The 17,790-nt window shown below is 40.4% G+C and overlaps 1 protein-coding gene across 5 annotated transcripts in view; it reads right to left on the reverse strand.

Annotated features, from left to right (window-relative positions):
* The window catches only part of LOC146312159 (C-terminal-binding protein 2), a 133,882-nt gene that overhangs the window by 12,258 nt on the left and 103,834 nt on the right, over positions 1-17,790 (reverse strand). For all 5 annotated transcript variants that reach the window (XM_084741685.1, XM_084741682.1, XM_084741686.1 and 2 more), the window contains 3 exons: positions 12,689-12,843; positions 6,848-6,992; positions 4,740-4,946 (listed from right to left, as the gene is read on the reverse strand). In XM_084741685.1, coding sequence (XP_084597811.1) covers positions 4,740-4,946; positions 6,848-6,992; positions 12,689-12,843 — 507 coding nt within the window. The remainder of the gene's footprint in view (positions 1-4,739; positions 4,947-6,847; positions 6,993-12,688; positions 12,844-17,790) is intronic.

The raw sequence follows: 17,790 nt of genomic DNA on the forward strand, positions 1-17,790 counted from the left end.
TTGAGGCTGTGAGACGGTGAATCACAGAGTGAATATGTAGTACATGAGCCTCTCCCCTCTGTCTCTTACAGCCATTTGTTGTGTAGGCTGAGAGTCGATGCTGCTCCTCCTCAGCCGAGTGAGTGAGAGACGGAGTGATGGAGAGTTGGATGTTGTTGTTGCTCGTGGAAAGGATCGATAAGGTCTTTTACACTCTCAAGATCCTCTCTTTGTGATGGAGCATTATGTCCTGCTCTTAGGCTGCACGGTTGACAAGAATCATTCTCTCTCCCTTTTTTAATCTCTTTCAATCTCAGCAAATAAGATGGCAGCAGAAAGACTCGGTGACACCAGCCTTGTAATACTTAAGCAATCACTCAGAGCGTTAGTTTCCATGATACTGATGGATTACAGCTGCTTCAAAATCAATCATCACAAAGTGATCAATCTTTTTCGATGCGTGTACTTCTGCTTCACTTGTGTTATTCCCCGTATTTCCCAGAATACCTTTTGACAACACACAGAGCACAAGCATGAACCTGTTGCATTCAGCTGGAGAATGAGTTTTTCCAGTCAGTTTGAAACAGACCAGATCGGCTTGTGGCTGCAGTACAATCAGATTTACTGAGGCTGCTGGAGGGTTGTCGAAATTGGCATCTCTGCTTCTTCTGCAATGATTTTCTGCCTGTGTGACTGTTGGAAAATTGGTGCAAAGTGGTGGGTTTAGAGAGAAACTGTGTCTCTTTTATTCAGACAGATTTACAATAAAGTCTAATGTTCACAGTTGATGTTTTCTGTATCTGAAAATATTCCAAATTCTGTAGTGCTGTAGCCACAGAATATTATAAGACTGGGTTGCACCAACAAAGTTTCATGTAATCTAAGATTAGTTCTAATCAGGGTTAATCAAAGCTAGGTTTGTTAAGGTTGAGTAAATGCAGATTTAGGATTAAGCAGAGCTCAGTTGCCCAATTAAAGCATAATCTCAGTTTAGCAAATCCAAGTTCATTGATGTAAATGAAAATGCTTGTTTACTCTTAAGTGCTGTCAGGAACTAGCAATATAAATAAGTAATGATAAAATATTGTATTGTTTACTAACTAGCTAAAAACAAAGACACAAAAAGTTATACTGTTAGCTAGCTAGCTAAAAAGTAAAAAAAGTTATATTCTTTACTAGCTAACTAAAAGGTTAAGTAAACATTATATTGTCTGCTAGCTACCAAAAAAGTTACCTAAACCTTACACTGCTTGCTAGCAAGCTAAAGAGTTAATATTATGTTGTTTGCTAGCTAGCTAAAAAGGTAACTAAATGTCACATTGTTTTCTAGCTACTAAAAAACTTAACTAAACATTTCAATGTTTGCTAGCTAGCAAAAAAGTTAATTAAACGCTGTATTTTTTTTCCCCTAGCTAGCTAAGAAGTTAACTAAACATCACATTATAACATCACATTATTTGCTAGCTAGCTTAAAAGTTAGCTAGCCTATTTAGCCTACTTATGATTTCTCAGCAGAGAAGCTCTAATTTCTCCTCCTCTGAGAAAAACTTGTTGGCCAAATTATCAAGAGTGAAAGAAATAAGAGACACATCATAAAACTCAATGGGGTTGAGTTTGTCTCTTAGCTTTTTTTTGAGGAAATTGATTAATTTACTCAACCTATTTCAAAAAGGAAGCCACTTAAGTTAAAAGTTAATTCTGGATCACATTTTAAGTTTAAAGTTTTGGTGCAACAATTAGAGTACAAACTATACTGAGGTTTAAAATACATTTTTATGCAATCTTTCTTAATTTTAAGATAGTTTAAAAGTTAAGTGCAATATAATTTAAAGTTAAACCATGATTTAATCAGGATTAAATTATTTAATATTATTTTGTGTGGATTTTTCCTTTAATATGGACAGTTTGTCTCCTTTCTGTGTTTTAAAGCCTCCCTCCCTTCCAACACCAGTCAATGCCACTGAAAGACATACAAGGACACGCTCAGGTTGATCTGAACATTTCAATCTCTCACTCTCAACCCTCGGCGGCATCTGCCGGTTGGTGTTGCTCATTTATCAACAGTCAAAGGACGAGGACGACGCTAAAATGTGAGGCCACAAAACAAAGATTTACGAAATCAACTCAACCAGCCCGGTGTTGCTGACTGGTCAAGGCCAACATGGAGGAAAGAATGCTGCTTTTGGAAAAAAAAAAAAAAAAAAGCCCATTCAATATTAATGTGTGTAGCTGCAGTTAAAAAAAAAAAAATGTTGGTTGCGTTCTTGTGCTGTTGCTGTGGATTTCTCCTCAACAGATTGTCAGCAAAGTTCCTAACAGCACTGAAGCCTTCTATTTATATATCTATATCATCATTTATTTATTTAACTATTCTTGACAACATTATATATTAAGTACAAGTATAAAACAACTTGAAAATGATCATAAAGGTACTATATGCTGCAGACTCTTTGCATGGTTTTTTATTACATGACTATTTTGGTGCAAATATTTACCCGCCAGTTTGGTCGATTGCCTTCTGAGATTTGCTTTTCTCTCTCCAGATGAAACTACTTCTTCTTTGTCTTCTGTTCTCACCTCTTTCTGCTCTATTTCCAGGATGGCTGTTTGTTGAGCCATGCTAACTGATGCTAAGAGCTTGTTGCACCATCTGTGACTGAAACTGCCTACCATTAAGGCTTTTTATTCATATGGATTAACTTTGTTAATGAATGGTTTCAGTAATAATGTGTAAAATTAATAGTTTTTTTTCCCAGTATCACACAGTTGGTCACTACATTTGTTACACCTCAGAAATATCAGGTCGAATTTGGATAAGGAAAAAAAAACTCTGACCCATCTGATGTCCCTAAGTAGTTTTGCTCATAATTTATCCTATAATATATAATTAAAATGATAAAAAAAGATGGTGTAAAAGGTGGCATTCCCCAAATAAAAGTATCATAATTTAAAAGTATCACTCTATGATAATTTATGCAGAAATGTGCAGGAAAGAGAATTCAACATTATCCTTATTTCTGAAGCTAAAGTGCCATTTATAGTGGGTGTATCAATACTGCTGCAAACTAGACAGGCACTCAGGGGGCACAGACCTCCACCAGTCTTCTATGATATGCAAATTATATTATCCGACAATAACCTTTAAATAGGCTTATTTTGGTTAAATCAACTTGGAAAAAAAACAGTAAGAATAACTTAGACAATGCTTATTTCTTACATCCCTGCAGCATTTGCTCCCTCTATGATGTTTGAAGAGGCCGTTATGTTTTGTTGTATGTTTTGCCATCATTTCATATTGCCATGTTACAAATGACCTATCTCACAATGTTAATGAAAGTGAAAAGTCATTTGTGTATGTGCCTTGTGATTTGGATGCATTCCAAAATCTAATGGACTCTCCCTTGGCCCGTGCAAAAAATCTTCCTGTAATCCTGCTGACAAACCTAAAACATTACCTCCTTGGCAAAGGTAATGAAAGAATTCTTAAATAGTCGAACACCGATTTAAAGAGTGTAAAAACCTAAAACGTTGGCATGGCTGGTACTTCAAGTGCTCCTGAGTCTATTGTCCCCAAAGAGCCAGAGGTTTTCTTCAGTGTGTGTGTTTGCAGCCTGCAGAGTCTTGCAGCTGGCTGTATCTGTGTGTGCAGAGTCCTACAAACAAACACCAGGAGGGCCTTCACTCTCCCCAGCCTCCCGCCGCTGACAATGGACATTGTTTTGGAGACTGCTCGAGCCAGAAAGACCAGGAGAGAGGAGGCTGGAGGTGGGAGGATTGGATGCAAGGGGAGAGGGAGAGGGGGGGCTCTCTCCCTGCCAGGACCTGCTGTTTGGACACATTAAGTCTAGGAGGCTGTCTGGGACCTGTAGGGGGGCGGAGGTTGTGTGTTTGTGTGTGTGTGTGGGGAGTGTATGTGGACACAGAGATAAGGTGGCACTCTGGAAAGGCTTGTGAGAAGACAGAGCCTCTGTCAGCCCACTGATGTTGAGACAGGGCAGAGTGACGCACAAACACACACAATCAGCATTAGAACAGGTGCAGCGGGGGAAACGCACACAGGCAGAATCCAGTCTACCATGAGGGGCCCAATTATGGCAGGGCAAGGTGTCGGGGGACAACGGTGACAGAGAGGAAGAGTCGAAAACAGAAGAGGGGAGAATAATGGAGATATAATGGTGAGCGTTAGAGCGGTGGGATGAGAGAACAGTGTGGCAGAGAAAAGGAAGTCAGCCCGGAGGGAGGCGAAACAGACAACCTTGAGATAATCTGTGGGACGGGCAGAGGGAGAAAAATAACCTTATCAGGGCAGGAAAACAGAAGGCAGACTGAGCTGCGAGAGGATATGAAAACACTGAAGGGAGGGCAAAGAACGGGAGTGGAAAGTAGCATTACCGCCTTACTGTTGCATGACTCTGAAGTTTACATCCTTGTCTGTCCAGGCTCATGATAAATGTAATAAAGACTTTGAAGGTATTCAGTGTATCTTTTGGCAGAATGGAAGTTGACCTCCAAAATCTAAATCAGTTCATTCTTTTGTTGTTAAGGTTTTTTGTATTTACTGCCTTTATTTAGATAGGGCAGCTGAAGATACAGCGGGTAATGGGAAGAGAGAGTGGGGGATTTTTTCGCCAAATTTGAAGAAATTCTGTTGAGGCGATCACGAGATAGATGGCATAAAGACACTCATCAGAAATAAGAAGAAAACTGGAGGAGGAAACTAAAAGGAAAGAAGGGCAAACAGCAGAACAAACAGTACTAACCGAAGCCGATGAGACCCAGGGTCTCGCCACGGATGCGGGCGGCGCCGGACGCAACCTCGCGGATCTGCTCCACGCTCTGGACCCGCGTGCCCTCTCGGAGAGCCTGGTAGAGCCAGGTGTTTCGCCGGTAAAGGTTGAGGATGTGGCACAGGGTGGAGTCTGCCGTCTCCTCCACAGCTGCCGAGGGAATGTTACACACAGCGATGCCTAAAGAAACAACAACACACATATAACACACATAATCACAGTATTTTTTCCAATATAAGTTGCCATGTTTTGTCCTGTTTAATTATAGCACGAATGGTTAAAGATACTGGAGTTTTGCTGATATCAAACATTTTCTAACTAATTTTGGCCGATTTTTTATGCCAATATGTGCCAGTGTATGCACTGAGAGAACACCAAGTCTCACTTGGATTTTTATTTAAAAATTACTTAATTACAGAAGTATGAGTCATTTTAATTAGGTACTTCAACCATTGATCATATAATCATTGTATGGACCTGCTAAAAGTCGAGAGAAGAGGTACTGAAGTAGCCTTGCAGAGCTCTATTCTGTCCAAAGTTACGTGCACAATGAAGAGAGTTTTAGACACTTTCTGTCAAGATCTCCTCCAGCCGAATCATTTTGTTGCCTTTAAGGAATTCAAGCCCTGACCTTGTGGTATTACCTTGCCTATCCTCCAACAACACAAAGATTTCCATTATCGACACTTAAGCACTCCTGCCTGCCCTCGTTCTCCTCTAATGTCCTCATCCCACTCTGTATCTCAGAGTAACAGCACAGCCGTCTCTGGACAGCAAAAAATAGCCAGAGCCTGCTCAATCAATGGCCCCTTTTCTTCTCCCCGAGAGCAGCCGTCATATCAGCGCCGCCTTCTCCAGGCACGATAGCTTTTGACTCCTGTGTTGCGAGGCTGCAGAGCGCCTTCGGTGAGTGGGTGGCAGTTAGACACAGTATCTCGCATTGGCAGGGAAATGGCAGCTTTGTCAACTGTAAGGGCTGTTTGAGCCACCAGGCTGCTGATATAAGCCTGGGTGGTGGTTCAGAGAGAAGACTGAACTCTCCTCTTTCTCTCTGCGTGTCTTTCCCTGTCTGTCTCTTTGATTATTCTGGCTCACAGCGAGATGTCCAGCCGTCATCGGACTCTTTAATTCAGTCTTTGATCCTGGTCTGAAAATCCATACAGTAAAAAAACAAGGAAACGGTAAAAACATGAAGCAGTCCGCCTTTAGGCAAAATCATCATCAACTGTATGATCTTTTTTTGTTGTTGTTTTTTAATACAGCGCCCTCCTTTGGCCAAACGCTGTTGAATCATCCCCTGATCCTGATTACTGCCACCTGAGGTATCACATACGATTAATGAACAAACAAACGATCAAACGAGCAAATAAGCAGATGCCGATCTGCACTACTCCCTGTGAAAAAATCAATACATCACAGGACGAAGGTAAACTTCAAAGCATCGCAAGACTACCAAGATCTTCCTCAGACATGAAAAACAAAAATCTCTGATATGTTCAGACCGTTAAACAGACACATACATGAAGCAGAACAGAAGAATACACATAAAACACATGACAAAATATAATTTCTACCACCCTACAACACTTGACGTGGGAAAAATATGGCTGGTGGGCCAGATACAGGACGCTGAATCTTTCCATGCGGCATCCAAGGCCGTGAGAAAACAGTAGCGTAAACAATGTTGTTTTGCTTACTGTTAAACCGTTATTGGGCTTTTATTCTGAAAGGGGTCGGTGCTATGTTTGTTGGTAACAAAAATGAACTGTATCTTTTACATTAAACTGTAACTTGATGCCTTAATTCATGATGTTTAGATTGCTGTTCCTCTTCTCTTTTGTTGCTACCATCTTTGCATCCTCTATGCATGGCATATCACAAAACTATTGAGACTTCACTCCTCCCATGAAGTATGCAACTTATTCTTCCACATCTGTGACTGGCCCACGGCAGCCTGATCAATCTTCTCATGTGGTACCTCATGCAAAATAACTGTCCACCCATGTACAACGCTGTGCATGACTGGATACGACTTGCTACCGGTCATGTTTTAGGAGCAAAGAGAGCCGAGAGTTCGTTACCCAGCTCTCCAGCAGCCTTGATGTCGATGTTGTCGTAGCCGCTGCCGATGCGGATGATGATGCGTAGAGCTTTGAACTTTTCCAGGTCCTCCCTGGTCAGGGTGATGGTGTGGTACATCATGGCTCCCACTGCCTCATTGAGCACCTGCAGACACACACATTAACAAATATTTAGTGTATACATATTTATTTTCAGTGCATCTAAAGGGATCTGTGCATAATAATTAATGTAACAAAGGTATCCAAGGCAGTTATCAAAGGTATGCATCTTACTTTATTCAAGGTCAAAAGTCCAGAACGATTGGTGACGAAAAAATAACACATAAATAACTCACTATTTAGCACCATACATTCAAGTTTGCAAAGACCTTGAGAGACCTGAAAGACCTGAAACCTTTTCAGTCAGTATAAGTTGCTTGGATTTAAAATGTTTATTTACATGTGTATCTGAGCTGTAAGTTGGAAAATTACCAAACTAAACTAAACTAAACTGGAAAAACAGAAACACGAAGGTTTATTTCGCTCATTAGTTTGTCTTTCTTTTGCTGATGATGTTGACCATTCATTCATTTAACATGACTATTAGCCCGTTTGAGTTCATACTGAACTCATGACAATCACAAGATCACATTCCTTCCAGAGGAGCCATGAAAACGACGTCCGCCATGACTTCTGACACTTACAACATTTTGAGATTTCACAGTGAGGGGGAACTACAGATATCACATGGTCACCAGGAGCACTGACACAGACCTCCTTTACAGACCTGCGTTGAAGTGGAACAAGTCATTATATTGTGTCAGAGCCTGAGGGTGTTTATGGATAAAGGATCTGGGCAGCTGACTGGATGCAGAGGTCAGGGCAGCTGCCGATAGAATGACACACCTTAAGATATACGAGCATGAGGCAGGCACGACTGAGTGACATAACAAGGTCAAGACACACATATCTACAAAAAAAACAAAAAAAACAAGCATTTCTTTGGGCCAGATAAAATTCATAAAGCACCCTAGAATTGTTGCATTGTAGATCATAAAAGGAAAGTTCATTTTCTTTTATATTTCTGAGGTTGTATGAGGTACTTATCTTAACCTTCCCTTACCTTAACATTTTATTGTCAATGTGTTTTTTCTGTTTTATTATCAGCAATCATCTTTGCTTCACTTCATGTTGCCTGAAGTCCTGAAACATTTTAATCTTGGTCAACCATGTAAAACACTCACATAATTTACATTATTACTCATCCCGTAAGAACAAGAATATACACTTGCATGTGACAGTTGTTTATCTTGAACAGTTGTAATTGCTCCTCCCACATTTCTTCTTTTTTTTTGATTCTGCAGGGGTTCCCCCCATGAGTAACATTACAGCACTGTGAACTCTGGGTGATTCCCTCTGCACAAATGCTGACTCACAGAAAGTTTAAGAGAGAGAAGAAAATGGCTCAAATTGTCCACGAGAGAGCCCTCATGGACACTGCGATTTGACAGTGGGACATCCCTGAGACCTTGTGAACTTAGCAGGAACGTGCCCCGGAGTCTGTGATGGCGGACGTTGTGATTGGGCCGGTGTATTTCTTACAGCAGACAGCACGTCTCACTCCCCCAGTTTGGAGAAGAAGCAGCAGTATGAAGCTCAGCAAAGTACTGACTGTCAGACAGCCTTTTCCAGTGGAAACCTGCCATTATCTTAGGCAAATATCTCAAATATTCTCACTCACTCAACCAGACTCCTTTGGCAAAATCCGTCATTTCATCTCACTGAACACACGAGCTGCTGGTCTACCTATGCCTCAATCTGTTAGTATGTCTGTGTTATTGCGCCACTTTGGTATTTTAAAGGGTTTGTTCATCACACAATAACAAAAACTAACTGATTGAGGCATCAGTAGACCAGCAGCTCCTTTGTTCTGCAAGGTTAAAGTACTGTTTTTGTAAATGGAGTTTGGTTGGTTTGGACAGAGAGAGATATTTCTTATTTAGCAGCCGCTTCAAAGAAAAGTGATGAAAATATTCTAAATATAGGGCACATTTTAACCGATAGTGATTTCTTTAGGTGGCTAAAATAAGTTTTGTTGCTGACCCTGTCCACAACAGTACATTGCTTGACTTCTATGCTCCTTCTGCTCCTCTAAACTGGGGGCATGCCGACCCCCATTACTGTAGGTAACAGACTGACTGTCAATCAGTACCTCATATAACCCCACTTGAAATAACTCAAACTATCCCTTTAATTGTATTAAGTATTTCTGTTTCGCTGTTTCTTGCAGTACTATTACATCCATGCTCAATACTTGCAGCAAGTTTTCCTTAATCAATGTCAGGGTCTAAGAGAGAAGGAATGGGATATATTGCACAGATTGTAAAACCCTCTGAGACAAACTTGCAATTATGGGCTGTATAAATAAATTCAACTTGACTCGAGTTAGCTTGAAATGTATTGTGGCTGCAAGTTGGCAAAAGGAGAACAGAGAGTGTTTCTCAAAGCCAAATATATGATCTCAATACTCTCTCAATAATGTCACCATCCCGAAACAAGAAGCAGCACGAAATTCTGTTTTAAACTGAACCTGTATCCAACCAATCCCATCTGCTTAGGCAGAAAGAGACCTGGACAGCTCTGCCTCATTCATCTTAAATCAAGTAATCCAGTGAAGAAAAAAATGTAAGAATAATGTGCCACAACTTACAGTGCTTTATAAATAACCACGTGGTGGCGCTGGTGAAATGCTGTTCGCCTTATGACCTGAACTTTTGCCCGTATTCAATTCAAATCTGTCAACAAGTTTTTGAGATGTCTCAGATGTTTCAAAGACAAACCCCCCCTTGGTGCCGAAAATCAAAAATGCACTTGAGTCAAACGCCTCAGGGTGAAAACCAAAAAAAAAAAAAGTCTGGATTGAGTCACCTCAGGGGGGCGTAACTGTGAAGCGCTAATCCTCTGCCACTTGACATGGACAAGGTGACCCGGCCTGTGATTCAGTGTGATGTGGATCTAAACTCTTCCCCCCTCAGTATCAGCCACGGCCCCCGTCAGCGCCTAAATAATAGCTCTCCAGCCAAACTGCATTAGCTTTCCTGTGATTAGCAGATTAGCTCTGAATTTCCATACTGCTTTTATTAGAGCAGCAGCGTCCCGGACAAGCCTTCCAGATACTAGTTCAAGGTTAAAATGTGCACACACACACACACACACACACACACACACACACACACACACACACACACACACACACACACACACACACACACACACACACACACACACACACTGTTCTTCTCTCCCTCTGGGCTGAGCCTGAAGGTCTCATGTTGTTTTTCAGTGGGAGAACTTTTAGCATGAGCGATGAAGCTTTTCTTGCGGGGAAATCTGCTCTGATTGCAGCTCATTTTAATGGAAACTCTGACCTAATCTATATGCCCCCCCCCCGCCGCTGTAACCAAAGCCTTATTGCTGTGAACGTGTATCATTTCTGATGATGCTGGGGCTTTTCTGACACGTCAGCGCAGGCCTCCCCCGTTTGGCCTGCGTGAGAGACCGAGAGGACCGCTGAAAAGGATTTTTTGATTTGGTGATACACGGACTGCACAATTTGAGCGCGTGTGTTCGACTCTGTGGCTTATTGGGGAGGGATTTTATGGCTATGAGGTCATCCCACTAGCGAGCAGTAAGAATGTAGTGCGGATGAAAGGTGGTTGTAATGATGAGAACAGATTTTCTCCACCTGGCATGGAAGATGTGGCGCTCAAAATGCTGCTTTTTCCGTGTTTATCGCTTCTTAAAGCCACGATAAAAGCATTAATTACTGCAGAACAACATCACACAATGATGTAGAGTATGAAATAAAGACACATCCATGATCCTTTATTGATCGCACCTTTAAAGTCCACTTCAGCAGTGAAGCAGAGATGTGAGATGATTCTTTGTGTGAATGAGGCTAACGTAGCAAAGCAAAGCTTAAATAACCACACCAGCTGTATACACTAGAGAATATGGACTTGAAAGAATTGTTTGACATTTTATGAAATGTTTGCTTTCTTGGCAAGAGTTACATGAGACTGAAACCATGTCTCTCATATCTGTACAGTACATATGAAGCTACTGCTAGCAGCCAGGTTCAAGTCAAAGTGAAGTCACAAGTCACTGGTGTCAAAGTCCATGTTGAGTTGACTTTTTTATAGATTTCTGACACGGCTCTGGTTAAAATTATATGTTTTCACACATCCCACGCAGCCTGTTTCCTGTCTTTGTGCTAACTTGAGCTAAACAGCTTCTTATGGTTGCCTTACAGGCAAGAGAGTGACGGCAATTCCCTCATTTGTCGTTAAGCTTCTGCAAGAAAATGAAGAAAAAATGCAAAGCAATTCCTTTTACCGGTGCTGAAATAATTAGCTGATTTATCTACTAGCTCATCAGCAGAAAATTAATCAACAATTTTGATGATCGAATAGTTTAAAGTCACTATTAGAGCTGTAATGATAACTTCGCAATACAAAGTCCAAAATACAATAAGAAAAATGACTTCTTATTGTTCTTATTACTACTGTTCTTATTATCAAATATGATGAGTTGCCTAATATAAGAACATACTTAATACATTTATAATTGAATATCTAGATCTTGTGTTGTTTGGATAAAATAAGCAATTGATATATTATGGAAGGAACAAAATATCAAGAGACTGTTTTACTTACGTAAGCAGTCATTAGTTCAGCCCTAATCTTAACACCACAATTGGATGAACGGTCAGGCAGTATTCAATGTGATAGGCCAGTGTTGACTCTGAGCCAATGGGCTACCATCCAACTTTTAAAAGCCACATGTGACTATGAGAAAGACTCGGGATCATCGACCTTGGATGATGATGTAGAAGCGCAGGTGCTGCGTGCAGGATTCTGTCTCACTGAAGCGGTGTTGTAACTCGATGTTGATCAGTATTCACCCGTGTGTTTCATCGTGCCCCTATCGCCCGAGAAATAAGGGATTATTACTGCGGGCAGAAGACCCGACATAACCTCGGGCCACTTTCATATTCCAGCCTTGACAAGTCTTTCCCATGAGTTCCTGTATTTTCTAGCGTGGATGGAGGAGAGCGTAGCAGCTGGTGTCTGGCCTGACAACATCATACTGAAACTGAGTTATCAGCGCTGCATCTCCGCATCAATGCCGCAGAAAGAAGAGATTGGACATTTTCAATCTACGCCGCCCCTCTGGGTATCTACACTGCAAGTTATTACTGTGAACTGCTGAATATGCTGGCGAGGTGAACATTACAATCATGTTTTTCCTGATAAGGCAGTGTTAAAACAAACAAAAAGCCCCCCGCTCCCCCCTTCTCCTCACCGCCCAAGGTCTTTGATTGAATTGATCTCTATGCAAATGCTTCGTTTTTAATATGTCCCATTTTCATAAAAACAGCGAGAGAAAAGATGTAGCGGCTCTCACTCCGTCTGCAGATGGAGAGATAGCACTTCGGTGATACCCATCTCCTTGGCCATATATTGTTTTGCAGCCATGGCGCTGCATAAAAAGCAATAAAGAGCCTCTACAAGCCAATGTAATTACACTGCATCCCCGCTATACAAGACTCTCTATTAGAACAATGGCACTGATATAGGCATTGCACTCTGTGCCACAAAGTGACATTAAATCATAATGAAGCCACTATATTTTAACTGGCGAGTGCGTATGGAGCCAATATAACGCGCTTCACATTTCAGCACTGTGATAGGAAAAGAAAGAGGCAGGCAAGGTGAGTGACAGGCTCCGTCTTCCCATCAGCTTCCTGCTGTGAAGTGAAAAAAAAAAAGTGAAGAGCAGCGCTTTGTGCGTGTCTCCTACCTTCTCGTGTATCTCCTGCGTGGACTGAGCATCACAGAAGGCGACGGTGGCCAAGTCCTTCAGGATGGGCATCTCCACGGTGCAGTCGCGCCCGTCCAGCAGCGCCACCAGGGGGCGCGGATGCATTGGCCCGTTCATGATTTGGGGCCGAATACCTGGAGACAGATGGAGAAAGGAGGCGGGGGGGGGGTGATTATTTTAGGTACAGGAGAGTAAGGCTGTCAAAAGTATTGCACTTTTGATGCCATGTTGAATACAATATCTGTTAATTAGAGAATCAAGAGCACCGAAAGCAATTAAAAAATAATCTAAGTGCTCATTCAAAACCTCAGTTCACTTCAGTCTTTATTGTCTTGTCTGAAATTTGGCTCGCAGTAAAAATGTGTTCAATGACAGACTTTTTCTTTTTGCTGCAGTATCAGCAGAAGTACCAGGAATTGTTGTTTTTTTATGCTTGTACAGCATCGAAGACATGAGTGTCTCAGTGCTTCAGGCTTCGCCCCTTATCACTCATAGTGGTTTACTGTAAAGGGTCATTTGAACCTAATTACAAAAAGACACACATTTTTTTTTTAGCCTCAATTGTGGTTAACCATGCAGATAGTTTCACTTTCATTTCCTGATTCTATTCTTGCCTTGGAGATTTCATTTGTGCTCTAAAAACCCTGAAAAGAGGAAGTGCTGTACTTTCAAATAAAGAAACAGTCCCTAGGCACTCTTCGGGGAAAAAGTTAAAAAGCCTTTATTCAGGCAAATTGTCCCATGTCAAAGCATTTTTATAGAGTACACAATACCTTCAAGTGTGATCAACTGAAATTATTGTTGCAGAGACTTTTTATATACATCAAATGCAGGCCACAGTATATCCAGGTCTACATGAGGAAATTGATTTCAGTCCTTTTTTGTAGTTATTTTTCATGTATGCAGTGTGGTGCTGTTGCTCAAAGTGGTTATTCATTGATATTCTGTTTGTTTTTTCTCTTTTTGCTGTTTGCAAGTCTATATTTTCTTGTCTTTTTTTTTTTTTTTTTAATCATCGTTCCTTTTTTATCATCCTTTTTCCATGTACATCTTCAGCGACCACACTGCATTTGTTACCTGTGACCTCACTGCTTTCAGGTTCAGGTGTTTGCATTCAACTTGTATCCGCTAAACGGGGAAACTGCCTGCTGAGGGTTACACCGTGAAGAAGCCTGTTTGTGCTGCTACACATTGGTTGTGACCCAGGTCTATTTTAACATGCACAAGCATCGCCTGTGTGTTTAGAATTTCACCATGAAATAGCCATCTGAATAAAGCCTTTTAACTTTTTGCCAGAGAGCGCCTTGGATCTTTTTTCTGTTTGAACTTTTGTGTTCCCCACCAAAGAGCCCCCTTCATTACACTTGTTTGAACTTCTGAGAACTCCAGACCTTTTCTTTTTTAAAGAAATAGTCCCTTTGAAACCTGTCGTTTCAACGGCAAAAACCTACAACCGCAACCACCTTTATTAACCCAGTGGTGAAAGTTGGTGAAAAGAGTGCGTCACGTGGAATCAATAACTGCTGAACTTAATTTAAAAACATGTCTTCACAACCTATCTCTCAAGACTTAAAAATAGTAAATGTACTTTGTAAAATAAATAAATAAAAGTGTTCTTTTCCTTCCTATTTATAATCTGAGAGTGTAAATGAGGATCGATCACTCTAATGCTTTATTTACCAAATGAATTTGACTTTCTTGTTAATATTTGGAGGAAGTCAGAATGAATAAACTCTAAATGGTGGATCAAATTGTGTTTGATTTATAGATGTGGTCTTGTCGATTTGCATTATAATTTATTCTTCTTAATAGTTTTGTTGTATTCTTTGTTTTTTAAGTCCTTTGTTTTATCTAAGTGATTGACTTGATTTATTTGTTGTTGTCTGTCGCATGTTTTTTATTATTTTCTTTCAATAATAATTGTTACTATTATTAAGTTATTGTTATTATTATGTACTGAAAAATTATTAACTATATAGTCCAAAAAAAAAGAAAAACTGTTGTGTCAGCAACAATAAAAACATGCTGCTGCTGACTGGGGTGGAACAATAAGTTGAAATCAACAATAAAGCCAAGTTCAGAATCGAAATGCAAGAGCTGCAACTTTTATTTATTTATTTATTTATTTTGATTAAGATAAAGTTTGTTTGGTACGGACGCCTGCAAAAAAAATTTTTTCAATTAAAATGAAATGCAAAAATTACATCTCCACAAAAGTTGTGACTCATATCACAATTGCAATATCTGTCAAAATAACTGCAATATGATTTTTTCTTTTGCATACTGTTCCGGTCTACTGCTGCATTTGGTCATATATAATTGTTCTCAGTATTGCTGGGTGCTGATATAAGTTTCAGGGATTGTTACAGTCTGCACAGTTCGACACCAGAAGGTTTAAGTGATAAAAAAATATATATTTGTCTTATACTTTAGGTGAACTCTTGAAGCTTTTTTTTCCTTTTTGCATCATGATAGGTTTAAGTTGCTAAAGATGATCAAGAAGAGCATTAAAAGTTATTACAAACACATAACGAAAAATCACCACAGAAATAAACAAGCACATAATTAACACAAATGGACAAACACAAGTTTTACTGGAAGAGACACCCACTGTGCAAATTATCAGACTAAAAATCACCAAGTGACACTCTGCTGCCAGCTGGAGTCAATTCATCACTGTTCCCTTGAAAAACAAAAGACTCAGATGATAATACTGTGTGTCTGTGTCTGTGTGTGTGTGTGTGTCTGTGTGTGTGTGTGCATGCACATGTGCAAACCTGCGTGTGCACACGTGCTGATTAGTGTATGGCAGGAAGCTTCTCTGAACTACCAAGCGTTGCTCAATAAATCAATGCACCTACTCAAGACTGGATTAGACCACAGCCTCACTTACAGGAATCCTCTCGAAGTCATGGCTCCCAAACACTTACATCACATACGGAAACTCTCACATTCAAAGACACATGAAGTGGAGAAGAAATATGCTACGCTGAGTAAAAAAAAAAGTTGAGAATACTCAGAATGTCAAGGCAACTGCATTCACTAGTTACTTGAGTTTTGAATCAAACTCAAATTCTTAAAGGTAGAATCAAAGGATTTGTCTGAGCTGTTTGCAAACGTGACAGAAAGATTGATTTTTGACTCTCATTGCCAGGACATCAAATACCAACATATTGGGTCGGTAAAACATCCTGAACACAGCAAAAATAATGAGAAATAAAAGTAAATACAGGCAGAGGGCAGCTCTCTGCAGAAACAGACACCAAGAATTTAAAGGTATTGTGTTTAAATCTACACAGAGTGTTTTAGGAAAATGTTGCACATTAATAACTTACTTATCTTCTTTAAATACTTTCATGGAGGAACTATTTTCTCTCTGTTAAATAAAGCAGTTCCAGTGGATTTTACCAGATAGAGAAAATAGTTCCGACATGAAACTGCTCACAGCAAAGTCTGGATTATTTTGAGTTTCTGAGATGAATGATTTCTGGATAAAAGACACTGGCGTTGAGTTTTTCCAAATATATTTTGTGGAGCTTCAAGCACCACAAGCCAAGTGCCATTTAGTTTCATTACATTTGAGAAACTCTGCATTTCACACCAGAACAAACTAGAGGGATAAATAGCACTACAGGTGAAAAAAAAGGCTCAGAACTCAAAAATATGTTAAGGTAAGCATCCTTGAGATTTTAAGTTTTCTCAACTTTTTCATTTTACAGTGTACATACTGTCTGCAGGTGCACACATACACATGCACTCTATCATACCAAGAGGACTTTATTCCCTTGTGTGTACATATGACACCTGCACACTAATGTGCACACTTTGGTTGCTCTCATTCTCAGTTGAAGGGAGAGGTTTCTACATTTGTCTCGGTGTGAGTGGAACCAGCAGCTGAGGAACAGAGGAAGAAAAAAAAAAAAGAGAAAAACTGCGAGCTACACCTTTAGAAATGAGTTTCACTGCTGCCCTGCCTCAGAAGAGCCATGTATCATTGAAATGGAGAGCGTTAGAGAAAATCGCTACAAGCCTGAAACAAACCCACAGCCAACTCACACAACTGCACTTCAGCGCACTTGACAAAGTGCATGTCGCAGTTCTGGTTCGGTCTGCGCTCGACTCTCTCCGTCTCTGCTTCCCCCTCGCCACTTTTCTCACTTCAAGTGAAGAGAGCCGAGAGGAGGCGAGCTCCCCGGTGGGCCGACCTTCTCACACATCCCACTGAGGAAGACGTGTCGCGCTGAGAAGACAGACAATTACGAGTCCTGCTTCATACAATGTTAACAAGTGAGGAGCATCAATATTCATGCTGCCGCGGCTCAGAAGCCGGCGAGACGATGGATGGACCTGAGAAGGAACGAGACCGTTCCCCGCTGAGTACCAGCGACCTGACACAGCTCATGTCACCATCTTCAGTCTTAGTCAGCAGCTATGAGTCTGTCCATGACTTAACTTAAGTCAGGCTTAATGCTGAATTCCAGATAACTAGCAACTCAAAATTTCCAACCTCCTACTAGAAAATGTACTCTGTCTGATGTCACACAGCAATGGTAGCAAAATAATAAATACTACTATCATATAGTAAAACCTCTAAATTGTTCTTAAAATGTCACCAATGTAAAAATGTATAATGGCATCTCACACCTCGTTTGTCCTCACTTGTGTGCACAATTGGCAATAAAAATGTTCCATGGTTAGCCACGTTTTTTGTTTTCTTTCACCATTGTGAACCTGGAACTCTTCAAAGACTGAAGTTGAAAATTTTCACTGGGAAACGCAAACCTCAAACGCAGCATACATCACAAATTTTAGAATTTGAGAATCTGAGACTTGCTGGACTGACATTAGTAAAAGACTCGGCTTGACTTGAAACTTGATTTAGACTTAAGACAGATGACTTTTCGACGCAGTCATTTTTAAGATATGCCTTTATTTTGAAATTCGCTCGGCATGTCTGCGTCACAAATGTCGGGAGCTGAACTGGAGTTCGGTCATAAAATTGTCGAATTATAATTTCGTTGTTGAATGTGTTAAATGGACATATGATATCACCCGATACTGATTACAGATCCCTGATATAA

This window comes from Lutjanus erythropterus, chromosome 17, assembly GCF_056507025.1.
Source record: "Lutjanus erythropterus isolate fLutEry1 chromosome 17, fLutEry1.hap2, whole genome shotgun sequence".
Lineage (NCBI taxonomy): Eukaryota > Metazoa > Chordata > Actinopteri > Lutjaniformes > Lutjanidae > Lutjanus > Lutjanus erythropterus.